Source organism: Schistocerca cancellata, chromosome 6 (genome assembly GCF_023864275.1).
Source record: "Schistocerca cancellata isolate TAMUIC-IGC-003103 chromosome 6, iqSchCanc2.1, whole genome shotgun sequence".
Taxonomy (NCBI): Eukaryota; Metazoa; Arthropoda; class Insecta; order Orthoptera; family Acrididae; genus Schistocerca; species Schistocerca cancellata.
Genome location: NC_064631.1, coordinates 409,644,746 through 409,667,988, shown reverse-complemented (window position 1 = coordinate 409,667,988; position 23,243 = coordinate 409,644,746). Strand labels below are relative to the sequence as shown.

Here is a 23,243-nt window from a genome sequence, read left to right as displayed (position 1 = left end):
TAACTTTTTTTTAAGCTGCCGATGTGCATGACATGTTGGAGAACATGCTTAAAACAGGTCGTATAAACTTTTCTTAATTTCTTTACAACAATAGTATATTTCAAAATTTATGTTTTTCCAGCTTAATAAAATATTAATGACATAAAGATATAATAAAAAATATTAAAAATTATTACCAATAAAAATTCAATACAGTAATATAAAATTTTATATTTATACCTCAGTTATAAAGTATTTATAAGCCTTCTCCATTTCTCGCATTATGTAGAAACTAAAACTCTTCTAAGTACCAGCTTTGCAGTGTCTTCAGTAGAACACAACTCTTAGCAATGATACTACTTGTACAGGAACCTGATTTTCTAAATGAAGCCCAAAATTTTTGTGGTACTTGTCAGAACTTGAGCAACTGTGTCCCATGTGGATTATGAGTCGCTTGGTTTTATGATACTTGGCATGCCTACACTAACAGTAAATAGAGTGCCAAATCCAGTGACAACTATACAATACATTAAAAAAAAAAGAAACAGCTGTTTGGTATACAATTAAATATATTATGTAGTAATAATCAAACAGTGGAAACTCCAGGTTGGAATATCAACAGCTTAAGGAAAAGATAGATTACTACTCATCACAAAAATGACACATTGAGTTGCAGACAGGCATAATGAAGAGACACTTATGCATTAGCTTTCGGCCAAAACCTTCTGCGGAAAAGTAAACACACACTTGCATGACCGCAATCTCTGAAATCTCGGACTGGAACTGAAATGCAACTGTTATGAAAACCAGAAGCAGCAGTCTGGAGGAGGCAGGGAAGGGGAGGTATAGCAGTGTATGTGGAAGGCAGGTGAGGGAAGAGTGCTGTCTGGAAGTGCATGGAGGGATTGGACTGCCAACAGAGTGAGGCAGCTGTGGAATAATGAGGGGAGGGAGGAGGACAGATGGCCAAAAAGGAGAGGAGCAGAGAAAGGGAAAGATGGGTGGATGCATCAGCAGAAGGTGGCACACAAAGTGGGTGAGGGGACAAGACTAAGGAGGAGGTCATAGGACAGAGGGGATGGAAACTGTTGAGTGCATGTATGGGGACAGTAGGTTACCATAGGTTGTGAACGGAAAATGTATGGTAAGAATAACTCCCATCTGCACATTTCAGAAAAGCTGGTGGGGAAGGGGAGATGCAGATGGCTCAGGCAATGAAGCAGCCATTGAATTCAAGCATGTTATGTTCAGATGCATGTTGTGCCACAGGGTGATCTACTTAGCTCTTGGTCACAGTTTGGCAGTGGCCATTCATCCTGTTGAACAGCTTTTTCATAGTTGTACTGACATAAAAAAACTGTGCAGTGATTGCAGCAGAACTGGTGTGTGACATGGCTGGTTTCACAGACTGTGATGGGGCAGGATAAGCCTGTGAAAGCACTGGAATAGGAACTGCTGATTGGGTGGATTGGGCAGGTCTTGCTCCTTGGTCTACCACAGGTATGGCCCCTGTGGCAAGGGATTGGGAGTGGGAGTAGCATAGGGATGGACTAGGATATTGTGTAGGTCAGGTGGACGACAGAACACTACTTTAAGAGTGGTGGCAAGGATCAGAATATCATTCGTTTCAGGGCATGAAGAGAGGTAATCAAAGCCCTGACAAATGATGTGGTTCAGGTGTTCCAGCTCAGGGTGATTATGGGTAACAAGGGGGGGTGGGGGTGGGTTGCTCCTTTGTAGCTGATTTGTGAGGAGTGGTGGGAGTATTGGGTGTGTGAGAAGATATGGCACGTGTTCAAATATCTCATGTCATAAAACTACCCTATTGCCCTCAGCACAATTTATTCTGTCCTTTTCACTCCCTGAATTCATGCTCTGTTATCCAGTTCTCCTTATAACCACCAAACGCTTCCACTTGTACATTTCCTGCACCATTTCCATAGGGACAAAGAAATTACCATCCTCTTGGCAGGTTCATGTGAACTAGATGCCACTAAGACTTATTTTTGGAAGAATACACACATGTTATAAAATCTGGATGAGTTGATTGGCCTAATTACTGTAAGATTTTAACTGTTATTGTAGTTGTAAATGTTTGGCATAGTTTGTGACACTTTCTTTCTTTGCTGTAAGATGCAAATTCTTGGATTTGAAGGAGATAGAAACTATCTGAAAAAAAGTTCGCAAACAAACATTTACTGTGGATGGGAATATGTGTGGAAGAAATCTTGTAACTTTATCATGTCAGTGTGAATACTGAAGGCCACAGTGTGCAAAGGGATCCCCACACTCTATTGTTTGATTTTGATTGTACTTTTAACTGTCTTTGTCCACTAAGGTTCTATTGTGCTTTCTTGTGCATTTTGTTTATTATTGTTTCTGCTGTAAGTTTATTTATTTATTCCAGTATTTCTTTACATATATATTAATTTTTTACTTTTACAATATTTTTTCCTACATTCAAGAGGCTCTTTAAATTTTTTTCTTTTTGTTTTTATTTTCAGATTTGCTGCTTTTGTTTTTGCCTTTGATATCGAAGTAGTGTACTATAATGTTGTGAGTATGTTGTAACTTGTTACAATCATTTTTTATTCAGTGAGAGACAGTACTCCATTTTACATTTAACCAACAAGAAAGCAATTTTCTTTCCTTCTTTTTATTCTCTTCTGTGTAATTTTTAAGATTATTATGTTATAATATGTTGCATATGTGATCTAATCTCTGTCCTACTGTATCGATAAAATTCAGAGACATTTGTCAGGTTTACATAGCTTTAAGGTTTGAGTAGTTTCAGGAAGTGGGTATTTATAATAAACGTATTGCTTGGAGTGAGGAGAAAATTACTCTTTATCTTTAATGTGTGTGGGGGGGGGGGCAGAGGGGGGTGCCATATACTCAAATTAATATATGTTACTGCCTAACTGCTAGACGTCTCACTTAATAATTGTAACAATATCCATGTATTACAAGCATAAAGATGGCAGGAACCAGAAGCAAATTGCAGTGAAAACCTAAATTCTAAATGAAATAAACCACATGGATATACTACACATGTATTGTGAGGATGAAGTTTTAGCTGTGAGAAGCATAATTAGAGAGACTTGCTGATTTCAAACATGAAATAAGTTGAGTGAAAATAAACACTGTGGATGACATTGTAATGGCTTGCTTTTATAGACCACCTGTCCTTGATGTTTTAATAGCAAAATGATCCAGAGAAAACTTAAAAAATGTCTTCAATAACTTCCCAATATTCCATTGGTATAAGGGGAAGTTTGCACTGTACCAGTTATGGACTGGGGAACTTACAAGTAGAGCAGGGATTTATGTAACATTATACTAAATGTATTCAGAAATTACCAGGTGCCCTTCTACATCAATAATCTGCAAACCATAGTGATGTGTATCCCAGAGAATACTTTTTATTGTGCTTCGTGCCACTGGTAATAATAATGTCCTAAACCTCCTGTCCCAACCTTTTTGACTCACTTAACTTGACTGCAGGTATCACAAGTAAAGTTAAGTAGAGTAAAAAGCTGTGTCTGCTTAGCAGGTATGACTGCAACAGATTGCAAGCTATCTGACCAGTCATTTTTGGAGCTGAAAAATGTGAAGTATCAGTGGATAAAATTTGAGTATTGTACAATACAATGAGATAAGAATGTGCTTAACAGTGTTGTAAGACATGTATGCAAGCATCCTGATGCAATAACTGTGTTGGAAATTTGCTATAAACTTAAATAGCATTTAATCATAGATTTAAACAAATCAAATATCTTATTGGGGAAAAATCTGAGCAAAGTCAAAAGGAGACTAGTACAAGAAATTGGTACAAGTAGTCTATCACAATATCTCATCTGTAAAAATGGTGAAAAACTACGTAGGATAGATTGCTTCTGATTAGATAGAAGAGGCATCAAGTGGTGTGTATGTTCATGCGAGTCTCACCCCCCCCCCCTTGCCTCCCCCCCCCCCCCCACCCACACTCACACACACTAATGGTGTGCTTCCAGTTCACAGAAGTTTTTGTTTCCATATCTTGCAATATTTCAACAATTGACCGAGTCGTCTTTTTCTTCAGGTCCTGCTTATTGTGCTGTTATTTGTATCAAAGCCTGAACTCCAGCCTAACTGTTAACTATTTTAATCATACTGTCACAGAAACTTGGTGTTTGCACTATGAAGCTGATATCATTGTATTTCATTTATAATTGTATTTGAGTGACTACAAGTGATTTGAGTTGTAGTTTTAGTTGGGTGTGTCACTTACATCCCTTGCATTTCTCTTCAGTTTTTCTAATAATTTGCTGCCACACAAGACACATAAAATTTGCATGGGATGCAATACACACCTGGCTTTTAGAGACCTAGATCATCTTAACATTACAAAGTAAACTTTTCTGTTTGTTGACATGAGCAAAATATACTGGATGCCATGTTTCCACAGGAGTCTACCAATCCTCCAGGATATTCAGGCAGCATAAAGTAGACAAGCAATTTTTGGCATTTCTGTCCTGATCTTGACCTTTTTGTCAGACTGTTCCTGATTTTGACTGCAATAACCACTCAGTTTGATGATCTGAGTTCCCGTTTCCTTAGAACGCTATTCGTAGGTGTTTCAGTTCTTCCATTAAGCTCTCCTTGTTTGAAAGTGTTCAAGCTTTATGGTCCAGAGTCTATAACTGAATTCTTTGGAATGAGTAATGATGGCACAGTGCCTGAAGACAGTGACTGTGAGTGAATTTTCTATATACAGTGAGACCCAGGGATCCATCTGGTATTCTCCTTGACTGTCATGTCAAGGAAAAATAGCTGGTCCTCTTTTTTTCAAGTTCCTTCATGAATTTTGTGTTAGAATAGGAATTTAAATCTTGCAGGAATGCTCCATGATTTTCCTCTCCGCAAGGTCACTTCTGAAACGTGTCATCCATGTATTGATAGAAACACATTGGTTTGAACTTGAGAGGATTCTAGTAGCTTTTCTTTAAAGCATTTCACATATCCGGCATATCCTACCTCTACTGTACTCATTATCCATCTCCTCTCCTCAAACCTCTTCTGCAACTGACAAACTGACACCCCTCCCCACACTACCATTGCAGCTGAAATCCCTGCTCATTGCAGTCAGGCCGCCTTAGCAGCTGCAGTTGACAGTGGTCGTGTGTGTGTGTGTGTGTGTGTGTGTGTGTGTGTGTGTGTGTGTGTGTGTGTGTGTGTGTGTGTGTGTGTGTGTCCAATGCCTCCCCTATTTCATGGGTAGCAATCTTTCCTATTTCATACTGTTATTATGAGAAGTTTTTGTATAACATAAAGTCTGTCGATACATCAGAATCTATCCATTGATCTAACATACTGGCACCAAGACAGAGCTTTTATTGCTTATGTCAGTGTGTTATGAAATAAAGGAATACATTTTAATTCCTTTTCATGTCAGTGCATTGTGTTCAGAACTCTTTCCAGTGGATTAGTTCTATTCCTGAAGTGAAATTCTAGCAGAACTGAAAAGACTCATCTATGTGGCTGTCAAAATCCTTTTAGTCCCATTTTCCAAAACTAATTTCTGTAGATGTAAAAATAAGTGATACTCACAAGGTATCAAATCTGGTGGATTGGAAACGTTGGCCATAACATTTCCAGAAGATGAAACTGAATTGTCCATTTTTGGTGCAGGCTCATTAGCTTAAACTCACTTCATCTGCTGTTTTGCCTGTACAATGACAGAGTGGATCCATTTTTGATCCATGGTACAAATCAGTGCGCAGAATTATTTTAAAAATTGTTTGAACATTATGCAGAAGTTTGTGCTAATGTTTTCTTGGGTTGGGTTGTTTTGGGGAAGGAGACCAGACAGGGAGGTCATCGGTCTCGTTGGTTTACGGAAGGACAGGGAAGGAAGTCGGCCGTGCCCTTTGAAAGGAACCATCCCGGCATTTGCCTGGAGCGATTTAGGGAAATTACGGAAAACCTAAATCAGGATGGCTGGATGTGGGATTGAACCGTCGTCCTTCCAAATGCAGAATGTTTTCTTTTGATCAGCATTCAACAAATGCTGCACCCACCTTATCACATCTCTCGCAGGGTTAATTCCTCAAAAAAAAAAAAAAAAAAAAAAAGAATAATAATAATAATAATAATTCTGTACCCTTTCTTCGTATGTTCTTATGGCATCAAATATTGCATTCATTAATTATTGATTGTTCAATGCCATATTGTACACTTCTTTGATTTCTTCATGTGCACACAGTTAATAAAAACTGCCTAAGGTGAACAAAGTGACCATTGTGCAACAAAACTATTCTGTCTAACTTCTCAGCCTCGGGTCTCACAGATAATATCATTATCAGTTTCAACATCTGGTGATGCTTTACTAAGAAGTTCAAAACTGATAATGGCATGACTTGTGTGACCTAGGCTGAGAAATTCAATTAAAGAATTTTTTTTAATGTGGTTACTGTTATGGTGTGTGCTTCACAAGGATATCTTCAAGAAAAGCCTCATATGGCCTGTCTTCAAGAGAAGTGTACTGAGATTTGAACTCTGATGCCCGTTAACCATGAGTGCAGCTGCCAACAGTTGATGTAGGTCGCACTGTGCCATAGTATGAACATTAATACATGGTGGGCACGCAGGTGACTGACAGATGCACCCATATCATGTACTAATGTTTATACTCTGACTCATTGGGGGCTATGTTAGCTGTTGGAAACTGTACTGATGATGACTATGCAACAGTCGAAATATAGATCTGCTCCAATAAATGATGGATATTGTGACTGATTGTTGTCCTTTTCTTAATATTGTTATCCATTTGTGCAAAGCACACACAATGTGATTACTTTAAAATCTATATAAATAAAACTATTCTGTTACTCAAATTGAAACTTTAGTTATATTTTACTCATTATGTTTAATATAACAAAAACAAATTTTTGTTGCTGTCGCTTACTGTTTCTATTAGGTCTACAACTTTGCTTTCACTGTTTTGCAATAGGTGGCCACAGTTGCAAGTACTGTTGCAAGTGGTAGGTCACAAATGTCATACAATAAGCATAGGCAGTTATAAACATAACATCATCAAAATATTAGTTTATGTGCGATTGCATCATAAAGTTATTCTGGATTGATTATGTCAACTTATGAGCCCAATTCTTGTCACTTGTGGGACATTTGTGCTTTAATATGAAGAAGTCTGAGGTTGTGGCCCATAAAATGCTGGGTAAGGCCTATCTTGAGGTACATGTTGGTGAAAGGACATTTGGAGAATGTTTTGAACATTTCAAAAATGATGAGTTTGATGTTGAAGACCAGCACTGCCGTGGAATAGAGAAGGTTTTAAAAGCTACTGAAATTGACAGAAACAATCACAGGAGATCATTATCAAAAGCAAGTGATGCATTCACACTGAGCACTGAAAGACAAATGGCCACAGTACAGCGATAGACATGAATAGTTGATTTTGCGGGATGGTAATGCTCGACCCCATCTCACAAAACTCGTCTAAACATACGTATAAATGATGAAATGGGAAGTCCTACCCCACATGCCGTATTCTCCAGACATTGCTTCCTCTGACCACCACCTGATCAATGGCACACGACCTGTCTGGCCAGCATTTCCAGTCAAATGAACAAGAGCAAAATTGAATTAGTTGATTGCTCTCCTCAAAAATAGCCATTCCATTCACTGTGGGATTCATATGCTTCCTGAAAGATAGGATAAATTAGTAGTCAGCAATGACCAATACTTTGTGTCATAAATTTTTTGTAAGTTTTTTGCAATAAAGCCTCAAACTCTGAGAAAAAGTTATGAAAGCAAAGTTGTAGACATGATATGTAAGGCCAGCCTTTCAGTGAATCCTTATATTGCTTGCACTTGGTAATGTTTTAAATGACTCTTGATTCAAAGTAATTAGTTTCTTTGCAGTGCACTTTTAGTGCAGTTCTTCTCCACTATAATTCGTTCTTCATTACATTGCAAACTCACATTAATGTCCCTCTTAAATTATATAATTATGGTTGCATAACTGGATTATGTCTCTGTTTCTCAGAGATTGCTGTAAATTACTGAATAAGTTGTTGTATATTGATTTTCATGTACGTTGTAAGTTTTCTTTTTGCTTCCAGGAGCTGATGGTGATACAGATCCAAAATTTGTATGCACTGTGTACTTTAATGGGGCCTCACCTTGTTTTGGTGGCCTTTTGGCACTTGATGGCTTAACAGGGAATGTTTTATGGCAACACTGGGCACCCCACACTGTTTTTAGAGTTGACTGCAATGCAGATGTTACGGGTGATAAGATTAAAGATTGCTTGGCAACTGGGAAAGGAGGTGTAAGTACAGAGTTGTGTGCCAAGATAGCTATGACATATGTTAAACAGTTTTACATTACCAGTTTCAAACCGTTTGTAAAGACATGACATTTTGATGTAGGTGAAAACTATACTGTTACTGTTATGAAAAGTATAACTATGATGTTCCATTCATGTTTAGCAGAATACAGTCATGACTGTAACTGAGAACACTTGTATGTATATATTCTGTGATATTTGTTTATTTGAGAGGTTGTTCATTTGGACCTCAATAACTTCCAAACAACTCGTTACTAAAGCAATTACCAAATAATCTTAATGTCAGCTTCAGTTATAGTACCCACAGCGGAAACTACAGTGCTTTGTATTTCCATTTTTTATATGATGGGTTTGTATTAAAGCAAATGTCCCCGGTCATATCCATCTGACAGAGTTAATAGTGCTTCATATATCTCATAGTACTAGTTAACCATTACCTAGCAGTCATGAAAATAGCAGAAGGAAAAGATATGTGTGAAGGCACATGAAGAATACCAGTTGTACTATTTGCAACAATAGAGAAGAAAGGTGCAGTAATAACAAGGTGACACATCTAAGGCAGGCCACAAGAATAACTCAACCACCTAGGGATAGAAGAAAATCTTTCAAACAAAAGCTGCTGGTGATGGGTACATAGTATGTGTGTTCTTCATTTTTGCATAAAGGGGTTGGTTTGTTGTACTATTTACCTTATAATAATGTGTTTGTAGATGCATACAATACATTAGATTTTACAGTAATTATCTTCTATCAAGATCGTGATGTTGGCCTTTTACGAGTGCATTTGCAAACACAGTTGGTGAGACTAGGATGAAATGTACAGTAAGTAATCTAATGACACCAGATAACATTGTTACAACATGTGTTCAAAATGGTGACCATTAAGGTCATACACACTGTAAAACAGTTGGATGTAGACAACACTGCACACTCAATTTTATCTGAGCTAATAGCAGAACAAGCTCATGTAGTATGATTCTTAATGTGTTTGTGAGTGGTTGGAATTTAGTTGTAAACTTATTGTTTCAGTTTACCCCTCAAGTAAAAGTTCAGAGGCATTTGGTTTGGTGAACATGCAAGCCATTTTGTGTTGTCAGACTAACTAGTCAACAATCTTATAATCTATTGTTCAGAACCACTGTGCAGAATGTGCAGGACATCCAGTGTGTTGGTATTACATGGCTTGTTATACATCTATTGGGATGTCCTTTAGTAAAAGTAGCAATACTTCTGTTAAAAAATCAAAATACTCGCACTATTTAAGTTCGCATTGATAAAATATGTACCAATAATTTGATTATTTAGAAGACTGCCCACTTGTTGACTGAGAAAGGTTTTGTTTGTCCACTTCTCTTAGCTATTCTGGGTTTTTGGAGGATCAGTCGTACATTTTGCAAAGATTAATGTGTCTTTGAAACTTCCTGGCAGATTAAAACTGTGTGCCCGACCGAGACTCGAACTCGGGGCCTTTGCCTTTTGTGGGCAAGTGATCTACCATCTGAGCTACCGAAGCACGACTCACGCCCGGTACTCACAGCTTTACTTCTGCCAGTGTCTCGTCTCCTACCTTCCAAACTTTACAGAAGGTGTCTTTGTTTGTAAATGATGCTTTGTCTGTAAATAACATCTTTGTCAAGAACTTATCATTGGTTTGCAGTTTCCGTAGCCCCCATTGAGAGAATTGTACCCTTTGTCTAAATTAATCACCAAGGAGCTCCTGATGAAATGGTGTGTGATACAGATGAAGTTTGTTGGAATGTAGTATTCACAGAACATCAAATGAGTCCACCCGCATGTTTGAGTTGCCTGGTAGTGATATGCAGGCTGTTTACTACAGCTGCTAAGATGTCAATTGCATGTCATGATTGGTTGCTAATTTGAGCCATTTACTTTTTTGGTATTGGCATTCCCTGAAAATGTTTGTGCTACCTTTGCAAAGCTAGATTGCAAGAGTGCTCCATGTTCAGGATATCTCTTGGCATACAATCCCCATGCTGCTCTCATATTTTGGTGACATTTGCCATAAACAAAAACCATATCCAGTTTCTTGGCTTTTATGTAGAATGCTGTGAAGGTCTGATAAATTTATGAAGATATCACCTACTCTGTACAGCAGCAAGCCAGAAACCAATGGTCTTCATGCAACAGATAAACATGCAAACCCTGCAGTGTGTGGGATGTTGTTTACTTTTGATGCTCTTCATGCAGCAAATATAAACATGAAGCCTGATATGGGTAGAATGTTGTTTACATTCAATAAAACTGTACACTAAAGCAACCAATGTAGTGTGCCTGTTCTCTGTTGCTGATACTAAATGGTTAATGGACCCCATACATAACCAAACCTAACAGAACCTAATGCAGTGTACACATGTGTTATTAAAAAGTAAGTAATATAACATGCCAATCCATTTAAAAGAACAAAGTTGACTATTGTATCTCCTCTACCCTTCCACCTACAAAAAAAAAAAAAAAAAAAAAAAAAAAAAAAAAAAAAAAAAAAAAAAAAATTGATGAACTCAACACTATTTCCACTTTCTTCTATCACTAAAAGTGGCTGAGTTATTCAAGTGACCTGTCTTAAATAACTCACCCTCTATAGATGGAATTGACATAGAAAAATACCTCAAATTCTGGAATAGAAATATATTATTTAGACAGCATAAATGGCAAAACGACCAACAAATGAGAACAATCAAAGGCAAATAAACATACACAACAATGCAGAAGTTTTTATGATGTCTTTGCTCATGAAGTCGAAGTACCTTGATCATAGAATGAATTTTGTGCACTTTAGGCTGCTGACTCTGAAGATGAAGATGCATGTTTATAATGCCTACTTAGACTGTGCTTATCTCTACTTGTTGATGAACTGTGTCCTCCAAAGTTCATATGATACAAAGCAACTTTCTATAGGCTCTGCTACGTGACAGTCAGGTGCAGCCCAGTTCTGTAAGTCCCAGTGAAATATGCTGGACTCTGCGTTGGTGGATATTTATTTACCTAATGTCTCATATTCCAAACTGGCCTCTGATTCACTACATCTATGTCCATACTCAACAAACCGCTGTGAAGTGCATGGTTTATTCCTCATCCATTTGCATTGAGTGCAGGAAGAATGACAATTTAAAACCCTCTATCCATGTTGTAATTAGTCTGACCTAATCTCTTCGGTCCCTTAGGAAGTGATACAAACAGGGCAGGTTACATTCTTCATGTAATACTGGTTCTTGAAACATTGTAAATAGTCTTTTGTGAGATATATGGGTGTTCTCTTGTGAGACAAACAAATCTGTGAACATCCATGCTGCCATTCTTTGTAAACATTCCTTATCCCTTATTAGGCCTACTTGGTATTGGTTGATTCACTTGAGCAGTAGTGTAAAAGAGGATGCATGAGCACTTTTTAGGGAGCCCACTTTGTAGACTGACAGCATTTTCACTGAATCCTACCAGTGAACTGTTGTTGACCACTTGCTGTGCTACAGTTGAGCCTATGCCATCACCCCAGTTCTTACGTTAGTGCCATAAATTGTTACATCTAGATTGTTTTATGCGTTGACTCATTCCAATTGTTGCTCATTGTTGATGTAGTCATAGCTACTACTTACTTGAATGTTAATGAAGACCACGATTTTACATTTCTCAGTGTTTAAATCAAGTTGCCAATCTTTGCACCACTTTGAAATTGTATCAAAATTTGGCCGGATATTTGTACAGATTTTTTTCAGGCGGTATACTGCTTCATTATTGATAACTGCACCATCTTCAAAAACTCTGAAGCTGCTATTAATATTGTATACCAAGCATTAATATACATCAGGAACAGGAATCCTCCCGGCACACTTCTCTGGGTCATACCCAAAGTTCTTCTATGTCTGTCAGTTACTCTCCTTGTAAGATACCATGCTGTGTCCTCCCAACCAATAAATCCCCTGTCTGTTCACAAATTTCACTTGATGTACCCAGTGATTGGACTGTAGTTAATAAGTGTTGATCAGTACACCATTTAACAAAAATATAACTTAATAATAATGAACTTAACAACAGTGATAATAATAATAATAATAATAATAATAATAATAATAATAATAAATTTCAGCAATAAGGAAACATATGGCAGATGGGGGGAACGAATTTTGCTGTCTTAGATCCTTAAGTTGGGCCACACAGCCAGAAGTCTATATCTGTGTGTGCATCATTAATGATAACGAAGAAGCAACCACCAGTATTGTCATTGACTAAAACTGTGTGTCGGACCGAGAGTCGAACTCAGTACCTTTGCCTTTTGTGGGCAAGTGCTGTACCATCTGAGCTATCCAAGCACAACTCAAGACCATTTCTCACAGCTTCAATTCTGCCAGTACCTCGTCTCCTACCTTCCAAACTTCACAGAAGCTCTTCTCCAAACCTTGCAGAACTAGCGCTCCCGGAAAAAAGGACACTGTGAAAACATGACTTAGCCACAGCCCGGGTGATGTTTCCAGAATGAGATTTTCACTCTGCAGCAGAGTGTGCGCTGATGTGAATCTTCGTGGCAGATTAAAACTGTGTGCCGGACAGAGACTCGAACTCGGGACCTTTGCCTTTCACAGGCAAGTGCTCTACCATCTAAGTTGTGGCAGAATTGAAGCTGCGAGGATGGGTCGTGAGTGTTGCTTGGGTAGCTCAGATGGTAGAGCACTTGCCCGTGAAAGGCAAAGGTCCCGAGTTCAATTCTCAGTCTGGCACACAGTTTTAATCTGCCAGGAAGTTTCACATCAGCACACACTCTGCTGCAGATTGAAAATCTCATTCTAGTATTGTTATTGTTTGGGATTTGGGTGCTTAACATCTAGGTTATCATCACTTTAAATATATTTTGTGAATAAGTGAGCTTCAAAACTAATTTAACGTTTCTGATTAATGCAGTAAAACAACACTAATAGTCATAGGATAAAATAATTCTTACTAAAACCTATAATAATAAGATAAAAGTTGTAAAAGCTGTGGCTGGTAGCCCGTGCTGTTCGATCACTTGAAATAAAAAAAAATTGCATTGTGTGGTGATTTCAGTGTACAATTTGGTAAGGAGAGTACCATGAGGAGAGAATTTATGAACTTAGTAGCCAGTTGTGTACTGTTTGTAGCAAACGATTTGCCAGCCAGAGGAGATGGGTGCTTTGACGAAAATCTAAATACGGGTGCCTATAAGATAGCTGTAGCTGAACCAAAGGTCTCTGACCATAGAGCACTGGTTATTGATATTTGTGCAAAAAGAATTAAAAATCACTAGCTGTTTCCACAAACAGAGGTAATAAGGAATGGATGGGCTGGATTTTGTCTTAAAAATATCTGCAAGAGTATGCTACTTATGTACTTCATCTTAGCTTTTTCTGCTTTTGCTGTTTTCTTGAGATACTGACTGTGGGTAATAAAACTGCTCGAAAACAGCTTGACAGCGTCCCTTAGGTCAGAAAATGATACTGACGATTCCAATGTGTATGCTAATTTTGTTCCTAAGGGTGATCATGATACAGAAAGTGAAATAAGTGACCATCCACTGGACAGTGAGGCTAATGTTGTCATTCCTATCACAAATGTGAGTGCACTCACTAACACCCATCAAGAGTCTCTATGAACTAGTGCGACTGGTGCCATCCTCTCTTACTATTTGTTGAGAGATTGACAAACTAAATGGCTGAAAAATGTTCTGAACTAAAATGTCTGCACCGTATCTCACAATACAGTCACACAGTTGCCTGATGTTGGTGGTGAAGCATGAAATGGTAACAGTCATCACAGAGGCCTGGAAACTGTTGATTAATGGTAAGCTGCTTGATTTTATACTAGAGAGCAAAATACTTACATGTATCACATAAAACAGCTATATAAAAGTGACCCAAATAGTGCAAGAAACATGAAATAAGAGGAGTTTAAGTAATTATTGGGTATATTTCTGTCATTCTTCATGGAGGCAAAATCAATATGCAAGAATTTTGGGACACTTGCGTCGCAGGGACAGAAATCTTCTTTCCGATTATTTCACTGTGAAGATTTCATTTTCTTTTGAGATGTGTTGGATTAATAATATTCACACAAAACAGGAACATAAAAATGATAAGTTGGCCCCCTATATATGATGTTATTGAGATATATCTAAAAAGAAAGATGATGAGACTTACCAAACAAAAGCGCTGGCAGGTCGATAGACACACAAACAAACACAAACATACACACAAAATTCTAGCTTTCACAACCAACGGTTGCCTCATCAGGAAAGAGGGAAGGAGAGAGAAAGACAAAAGGATTTGGGTTTTAAGGGAGAGGGTAAGGAGTCATTCCAATCCCGGGAGCGGAAAGACTTACCTTAGGGGGAAAAAAGGACAGGTATACACTCGCACACACACACATATCCATCCTCGTATACACAGACACAAGCAGACATTTGTAAAGGCAAAGAGTTTGGGCGGAGATGTCAGTCGGGGCGGAAGTACAGAGGCAAAGATGATGTTGAAAGACAGGTGAGGTATGAGCGGCGGCAAATTGAAATTAGAAATTAGCGGAGATTGAGGCCTGGCGGATTGCGAGAAGAGAGGATATGCTGAAGGGCAAGTTCCCATCTCCGGAGTTCTGACAGGTTGGTGTTAGTGGGAAGTATCCAGATAACCCGGACGGTGTAACACTGTGCCAAGATGTGCTGGCCGTGCACCAAGGCATGTTTAGCCACAGGGTGATCCTCATTACCAACAAACACTGTCTGCCTGTGTCCATTCATGCGAAAGGACAGTTTGTTGCTGGTCATTCCCACATAGAACGCTTCACAGTGTAGGCAGGTCAGTTGGTAAATCACGTGGGTGCTTTCACACGTGGCTCTGCCTTTGATTGTGTACACCTTCCGGGTCACAGGACTGGAATAGGTGGTGGTGGGAGGGTGCATGGGACAGGTTTTACACCGGGGGCGGTTACAGGGGTAGGAGCCAGAGGGTTGGGAAGGTGGTTTGGGGATTTCATAGGGATGAACTAAGAGGTTACGAAGGTTAGGTGGACGGCGGAAAGACACTCTTGGTGGAGTGGGGAGGATTTCATGAAGGATGGATCTCATTCCTCAAATCCCTATGGAATCCCCAAACCACCTTCCCTACCCTCTGGCTCCTACCCCTGTAACCGCCCCCGGTGTAAAACCTGTCCCATGCACCCTCCCACCACCACCTATTCCAGTCCTGTGACCCGGAAGGTGTACACGATCAAAGGCAGAGCCACGTGTGAAAGCACCCACGTGATTTACCAACTGACCTGCCTACACTGTGAAGCGTTCTATGTGGGAATGACCAGCAACAAACTGTCCATTCGCATGAATGGACACAGGCAGACAGTGTTTGTTGGTAATGAGGATCACCCTGTGGCTAAACATGCCTTGGTGCATGGCCAGCACATCTTGGCACAGTGTTACACCGTCCGGGTTATCTGGATACTTCCCACTAACACCAACCTGTCAGAACTCCGGAGATGGGAACTTGCCCTTCAGCATATCTTCTCTTCTCGCTATCCGCCAGGCCTCAATCTCCGCTAATTTCTAATTTCAATTTGCCGCCGCTCATACCTCACCTGTCTTTCAACATCATCTTTGCCTCTGTACTTCCGCCCCGACTGACATCTCTGCCCAAACTCTTTGCCTTTACAAATGTCTGCTTGTGTCTGTGTATATGCGGATGGATATGTGTGTGTGTGCGAGTGTATACCTGTCCTTTTTTCCCCCTAAGGTAAGTCTTTCCGCTCCCGGGATTGGAATGACTCCTTACCCTCTCCCTTAAAACCCAAATCCTTTTGTCTTTCCCTCTCCTTCCCTCTTTCCTGACGAGGCAACCATTGGTTGCGAAATCTAGAATTTTGTGTGTATGTTTGTGTTTGTTTGTGTGTCTATCGACCTGCCAGCGCTTTTGTTTGGTAAGTCTCATCATCTTTCTTTTTAGATATATTTTTCCCACGTGGAATGTTTCCCTCTATTATATTCATATCATTGATGTTATTGAGAGATTCACAAAAAAAGCAGCATTACAGAAAATGAATACCTTACAGTGGATGAAATGTTACTATTTTTTGGGGGGCGGGGGGGGGGGGGGCGGCATTCTTCTTTTAGAATGTACATTCCTTTGAAATCTGGGAAGTGTAGGATCGAAATATGCTAGAAAACTTTATACAGAATGTAAGCTTACACCAGTGAGAACACTGCACTAAAATAAAAATAAAAAATCCTTTGGAATTCTCACCTCACAGAAACAGAGACAGACATTTGTCTATATTCAGAATTAGTGACATTTTCACATAGGGGTTATGTGTATCAAAGAAAAATAAATGTGTAACCTTGATGTCGTCAGTGCATACAGACCATAAAATCAATGAAGAAACAGGTGATTGGAAGAAGCCAGAGATTGTCACGTTCAATAATGCAGTAGAGACTGGAGGAGGAGGAAATTAGTGTTTAACGTTCCGTTGACAATGAGGACATTAGAGATGGAGCACAAGCTCAGATTAGGAAAGGATGGGAAAGGAAATCGGCCGTGCCCTTTCAAAGAACCATCCCATCATTTGCCTGAAGTGATCTTGGGAAATCACGGAAAACCTAAATCAGGATGGCCAGATGCGGGATTGAACCGTCATCCTCCCGAATGGAAGTCCAGTGTGCTAACCACTGTGCCACCTCGCTCGGTAATAGAGACTGGATTGGATGTGATTGATGTCTTGTGGTCAGAATGTAATGTGAAGGTGAACAAGATGCTTAACATTGTGCATGTTTAATGCCATTTTGAACCCTGTTTGTATAAATGCATTTGTAGTACGTGAAGCAAACACAGGACTGGATATTTGAAGAAGGCTGTTTCTCAAGCAGTTGGGTTTGGCAGAAAGAGCTACAGGTTTGACATAGAGAGCTAACCAGAAGAATCTCCTGAGGAATACTTCCCCAGCTGGCAGCATGGATTACCTCAGGGAAGGAAGTGGTTCCAAGAGGCAAATGAGGTCATTTTTATAAATGCAAAGACAATAAAACAAAAGAATCTGAAAAAGTTATGGAAAGTGGCTGTTTCTGTCTTATTCTATGTTATGTGAAAATTGTGCCGAAAATACAGATCAGTAACATATATATCATAAAGATTGGCAACCATCTTGTGTTATACTGTATTATGCACTAAAATGTGTAATACTGTGTGTAACAGTCCTAAATTTATAGCTTGTGAGGGCATAAACTTTTAAAATCCCAAAAAAGTTTTAAATCTTCAAGAATATTTTTTAAATACTGTATAATTAAATTTTCAGATTTTCAAAGGAATACAACCTTATTTCAAAGAAATGTATGATAAATTTAAATACTAATAAACATTGAAAGAAGTATTTTTGGCACAGCTGTTTATAATTTATGTATTACATATTTTTTAATTTAAATAAATGTTGGATCTGTTAGACCCAGCCTCTCTATCTATATTATTTTTCTTTGCCTGTCTGTTCTTAGGTTAAATGTTTCTCAAACAGCACAGTCTGCACTAGAGTGGTAGCCATGATTACAGGAAATAGCAGCAACTTGTGCATTTAAAGAATTCTTCTAGACCATCAAAACCAGATTTGACTGTTTATGTCTACAGATTACCAAAATATTTCCTCCAAGCAGGCAAAATGCTGTGAAAGGAAAAACATGGTATACTAGTGAGCTGGGAAAAGTAAAATTCATCTCACTGTTATTACATAATCACTTCAAAGCAGCAACAGATACCATCTCAAAGGAATGTTTTACAGCATATATTTTCTGCTAAATAATAATTTATGGAAAGGATGTAGAAGAAGCCAAGAAGAAAAGCAATAATAGATTCATTGAAAGAGCTCACAACCCATTCCAGGCAGCCTGAGACCTGATCAACGAACACAGAGAGAAATCTACATCTTCCACAATTATTTTATTGGCATTGTGTAAAACATTATGGATGCAATCCCAGATCTGAATATAGATCCCCCCCACCGCCATTTTAAGAAATGTCAAAATGTGAACCATCATGAACTGGACAAAATTATAAAACAAAATTAAAAGAACAAAGCTTTGAACCACTAACCATGGTAATTAATAACTGTTTCTCTGTTGGTGTGTTTCCAGACTTACTGAAACTTGCACAGACAGTGTCACTTTATAAAAAGGGTGACCCTGGTTTGGTGGCAAGCTTTGGACAATTTCAATAATTCTAAACATTGCCAAAGTCATTGGGTCTGCTATAAGAGACCAAATCCCAAACAACATTGAAATTAATGGCCTCTTTACAGATGCACACAAAGGCAAATCTACAACTACAGCAGCAAAAGATCTGACTAATAACATAAATCTTAATTTTGAAGAAAAAGAATCTTTAGCACTGACAGTTTTGAGCCTTACTAAGGCATTCAACTGCATAGCTCATAAGATTATTCTAAACAATCTCAGTCAATATGCAGTTGGAAGCACTTCTGGCAATCCTCAGATCTTATTTAGAAAACAGACAGATTGTATCTGTACAAGGAACACATCATTTGAACAGAAGTTGAAATACAGTGTCCCACAGGGATCAGCACTTGCCCCCCCCCCCCCCCTCCCCCTCCTGTTCCTAGTTTTTATAAATGATTTAAGCTCACATGGACAGTTATTGCAATTTGCAAATGACACAGCTTTGTACTCTAAAGGTATCAATGCTAGCAAGGCTCAATAAGAAGCAGATGTTTTGACAAGGGAACAGTTTGTTGTGAACAAAATGAAAGTCAGTGAAGAAAAAATGCAAAGGCTGGTATTTAGTGTCAGTGATGAAGGACACCCAAACTGTGTAGGTGCTGTGAAACTTCTGGATTTCATGGTGAACAGCAAATTCACTTGGCATGAGCACATTGCACATATGTATGACAAACTCCCATGAGTCATATACCTCCTGAGAAAACTGAAACGTAAACACTGATCAGTGTCTGCTCATAGTATTTTCTGCACTGTTTCACAGCCATATCAGCTACATCACAGTGACATACTTGGAAGGAAGTTTTCAGTCTCTGTGCCAAATGTGTCCCAAAATTCTTGCATATTCATTTTGCCCCATGAAGAATACCAGAAATATACAAAAGACCCAAAAATGACTTAAACTTTGTGGTTACTCTGGAAACTGCAAGAAAGCACCATTACTGAAAAGAAAGCAATAAGAATCATAACATCAAGCAGGAAACTGAACCACTGCAAACCCATTTCACACTTCTAGAAGTGATGACAGTCATTATATCTTAAACTGTCTCATTTATGTGTAGGAAAACCATAAACATTCGGCAACAAGTGCAATATTGACATTTGTAACACATGCAATAATGAAAACAGGGATATGCGAGCTGTCAACACCCAGAACTTGGGAGTGATTTCCAGCAGTAGCTATTAAAAAGTTTGTCATGTACAAATCGAAATACAGTTCCTGGCATTACTAAAAGTTTGGGAAAAGATGTTTCAATTGGACAGCTTAAGCAATGAAATGCTGTACAAAATAAATTACTGTTTAGTGAACACACATTTGTACTCAGTGTTAACTCATTATAAACAGGTCCCAATACCAAATGGTGGTTACAGGAAATATTGAACGTCTATGAAGATGGTCAGTTCAATGGGCTCAGGTTTGTCTAACTCACAGGAGAGCATCACAGAACTGCAGAAAAACATTGATCGACAGACACTTCAAGATAGACGACAGCTAGGCAAATCTTCTTACTAAGTTTCAAGAACCAGTTTTAAATGAAGAATCTAGAAGTGTTCTAGAGCCCCCTGTATATCACTTTCAAAGACACTACAAAGATAAGATTAGTTTTAGTACAGTGCCACACAGCCATATTCTACGCTCCATTTGCAAGACGAATGGAAAGAAATTATAATACATGTCTCAATAAGAAGTAGCATCTGCCATGCCCTTGTAGATTCAGATGTATTCATTCTTTTATCTTTCCTTTCTAGCATTTTTTACCTTCAGCTCAACTGTTAATATTTAACATTTAGAGCTTTTGCCCTTGCCTTTTACTCTCATTCTCATATTTTGAATAACATCCTGTCATAGAGTTAAGATGTCTTTGTCCCTTTAATTTCCTATTATGTTCTTCGTTCTATCATTCATTCTTTTCTACTTGTTTATTTTCTTCTGCTGCACTTTCAAACTTTTCAATTTCAACCACACACCTGTCACTGTCGAATTCACCTGATAACCTTAGTCTATGCCTCCACAGCTGTGTTCTGCTTTTGTGATCTGTCCTAGGCATCAAGTTCAGTAGGGGTTTGCTGATTTCAGTCCATATAATTCTTTACATTGGGTATGGTTCTTTTCAGTGAGTTATCTCTCTGCAGTGAGAGTAAGATATGCACCTGTGCTATACAATATGCATTAGTCGGAAAACAGCAGCTAATATGAGCCCCGCTACCTAGAATCGGTAAAAACTTTCTTTGTTGTATTGAAATAAGGAATAAGTGCATGAAATCTTCACTTAATGGTTTGTTTTGGTTTAAATGGTTAAAAGAATTCCAACCAAAGTGACACACAATAAGCAGAGATTTTCTAAGACTTACGATTTGAAATTTTAAGAGGAGTGTCATGTAGTACAATAAAATATACATTTTTAAATAAAAAATCTGTTTCTGTGGTTCACAAACAGATTGATCTGTTTATGCATGGTGTCACAGGAGGAATGGTCAATATTCAGGGATAGGACAAGAACAGCCATTTGAAGCAAAACAGTCTATGGAAAGCAAAGAGCTTGCAGTAGAAGAGATTTGTTTCACTGTATCAAAGATGAAGAAGTGCTCGTAGTTCTTAAGATATACATTTTAAACGCCAAGTTTCTTTATTTCTTCATATGATAGTTCATGTCATATCCCTCAATGTTGATGATACCTCCTGGGACACCCTGTATATTAGAAGTATAAAATAATAAACTCAGTTGGTTGAAAAACCTTATCTCTTGTGATCTACTGAATCTGACATAAAGCATTAAACTTTTTTCTGATAATACTGTTCTGGGTGCTTAACACAAAGTTTTGATAGAAATCCATACCTGCCAATTTCTTTTCTGTGTTAAATCTGTGAGGCAGTTTTAAATTTTCTGCCAACTCATATTTCAGCTTGTATGCTACAAGCATTTTGTCATAATTTTCTACAAATGTTGGTTTGAAAAACCCCATCTGCGATGTCATAGATAATCATCTTGGGATTGAAGCTCTTTTTTTATGTGTTTGCTTTACCAATACGTATGTTTTTGTATAGGGTCTGCCTTTAGTGAAACACTATTTTGTTTTTTAACCCAAACATGTTTCACTGCAGTTGCAGCATTTCAGTAGGCTTTTATTTTGCATCTGTTAAAGATAAATAATGTTCTTTGCTGTTTGTATACATGTAACTACTAGTTTTTTAACTCATTACAGATATTTGAAAAAACACATAAGTTATGAATTCATACTTTTTTACCACATGGTGTGGTTTTTCTGATGTGTTGTGTTTCTACAGTGACTGATTTGTTCCACAGTTTGTAATCTGCAACCACTTACACCTTAAAGTAGATAAATTGTTTAAGCCAAAATTACGATTTGAAAATTGTTACTTCTATGCCTGAAATCAATTAATTCTGTGTGTGTGTGTGTGTGTGTGTGTGTGTGTGTGTGTGTGTGTGTGTGTGTGTGTGTGAAAAGGAAGAGGGAGAGGGAGAGGGGGGGAGAGAGAGAGAGAGAGTGACAGTAGGTCTTAGGATTTATTTGTGTGGGGGGGGAGGGGGGAACTGGGGTGGTGGAGGGGGGGGGGTGAGAGCTCTATAGGTTGGTCTTGTCTAATAATTCTTTGAGGGCAGAGAACAGAGTTTCATTGCAGAGAGGTGTGTATTCATTCATCACTTGTTTTCCTCCCACTATGGCTTTTTGTATCTGATAATTTTCTTCAATTATTAGTTTTTGTAGAGGGCTGTTGCTACATTTGAGAACTTTCAAATCAATATTGATGTTTGTTGGGTTATGTTTCTTGGCCATAACATGTTCAGAATATGTGGAATGACAGCTGTTACTTTTTAATGGTGCTCTGTGTATCTGGTATTAAAGTTTCTGTTTGTCTGCCCTTTATAAACTGATTTGCAGTCCTTACATGTTAGTTGGTAAATGCCAGATGTGTTTTGTTTGTCTTTGCTTATGTTTGTTGTCCTTAGTTTTCTCTGTGTTGAGCCTACAGAACAGACAGCTCAACACAGAGACAGAGTTGATTTCTGATATTGATTTTAATCTTTTTTGTATTGTAGTTCTAGGAACATTAAAATGATCAGCTGCAACCTTTTTGGTCATTCTGCCATCCAAAATACTTGAAATCCCTTGCTTATTGCAGTGTCTGACCACTTCCCACAACACATGACACACACTTCTTCACCTGTAACATTGTGCCCTAAAAAGCAAAAATAAAATTGCTAATATGGCCCATACCATCTGACTTTGGTATAGCCAATACTACCCAACTGACACTGCATATTAAAACACGATGGAAACAGAAACCTGCTTGAGTTAGGGCAGTATCACTATTATGATGCAATCTACATTAGACCACTTAAATATTAATACTGGTATGATAATATTACTTTTTACCTTTAAAAGTATAAACCAATAAAATTTACTTGTGGCACAAACTTAACAGCTAATAACTCAAATTCTTGGAAATGATAGAGTAATGTCTACACTTTATTCCAAGCACTACATGTATCACTTGTTTTGCAGCAGACCCAAAAAACACTTAAGTGGCTCATACTATCCAGTGACCAATAGTAACTGCCGGTTCCCTATGTGTTTAATTTAGTCCAAATGGTGTGGTGTAGAACTCATTACAGGGCTGAAATGTACTTTGCTGATATACATTCAGCATCTTGGGTTTTAATTAATTTTCAT

General features: G+C 38.3%; 1 protein-coding gene across 1 annotated transcript in view; it reads left to right on the top strand.

Annotated features, from left to right (window-relative positions):
- LOC126191429 (uncharacterized) overlaps nucleotides 1–23,243 on the top strand; it is an 88,360-nt gene that overhangs the window by 5,743 nt on the left and 59,374 nt on the right. The window contains exon 3 of the mRNA XM_049932306.1: nucleotides 8,103–8,311. Coding sequence (XP_049788263.1) covers nucleotides 8,103–8,311 — 209 coding nt within the window. The remainder of the gene's footprint in view (nucleotides 1–8,102; nucleotides 8,312–23,243) is intronic.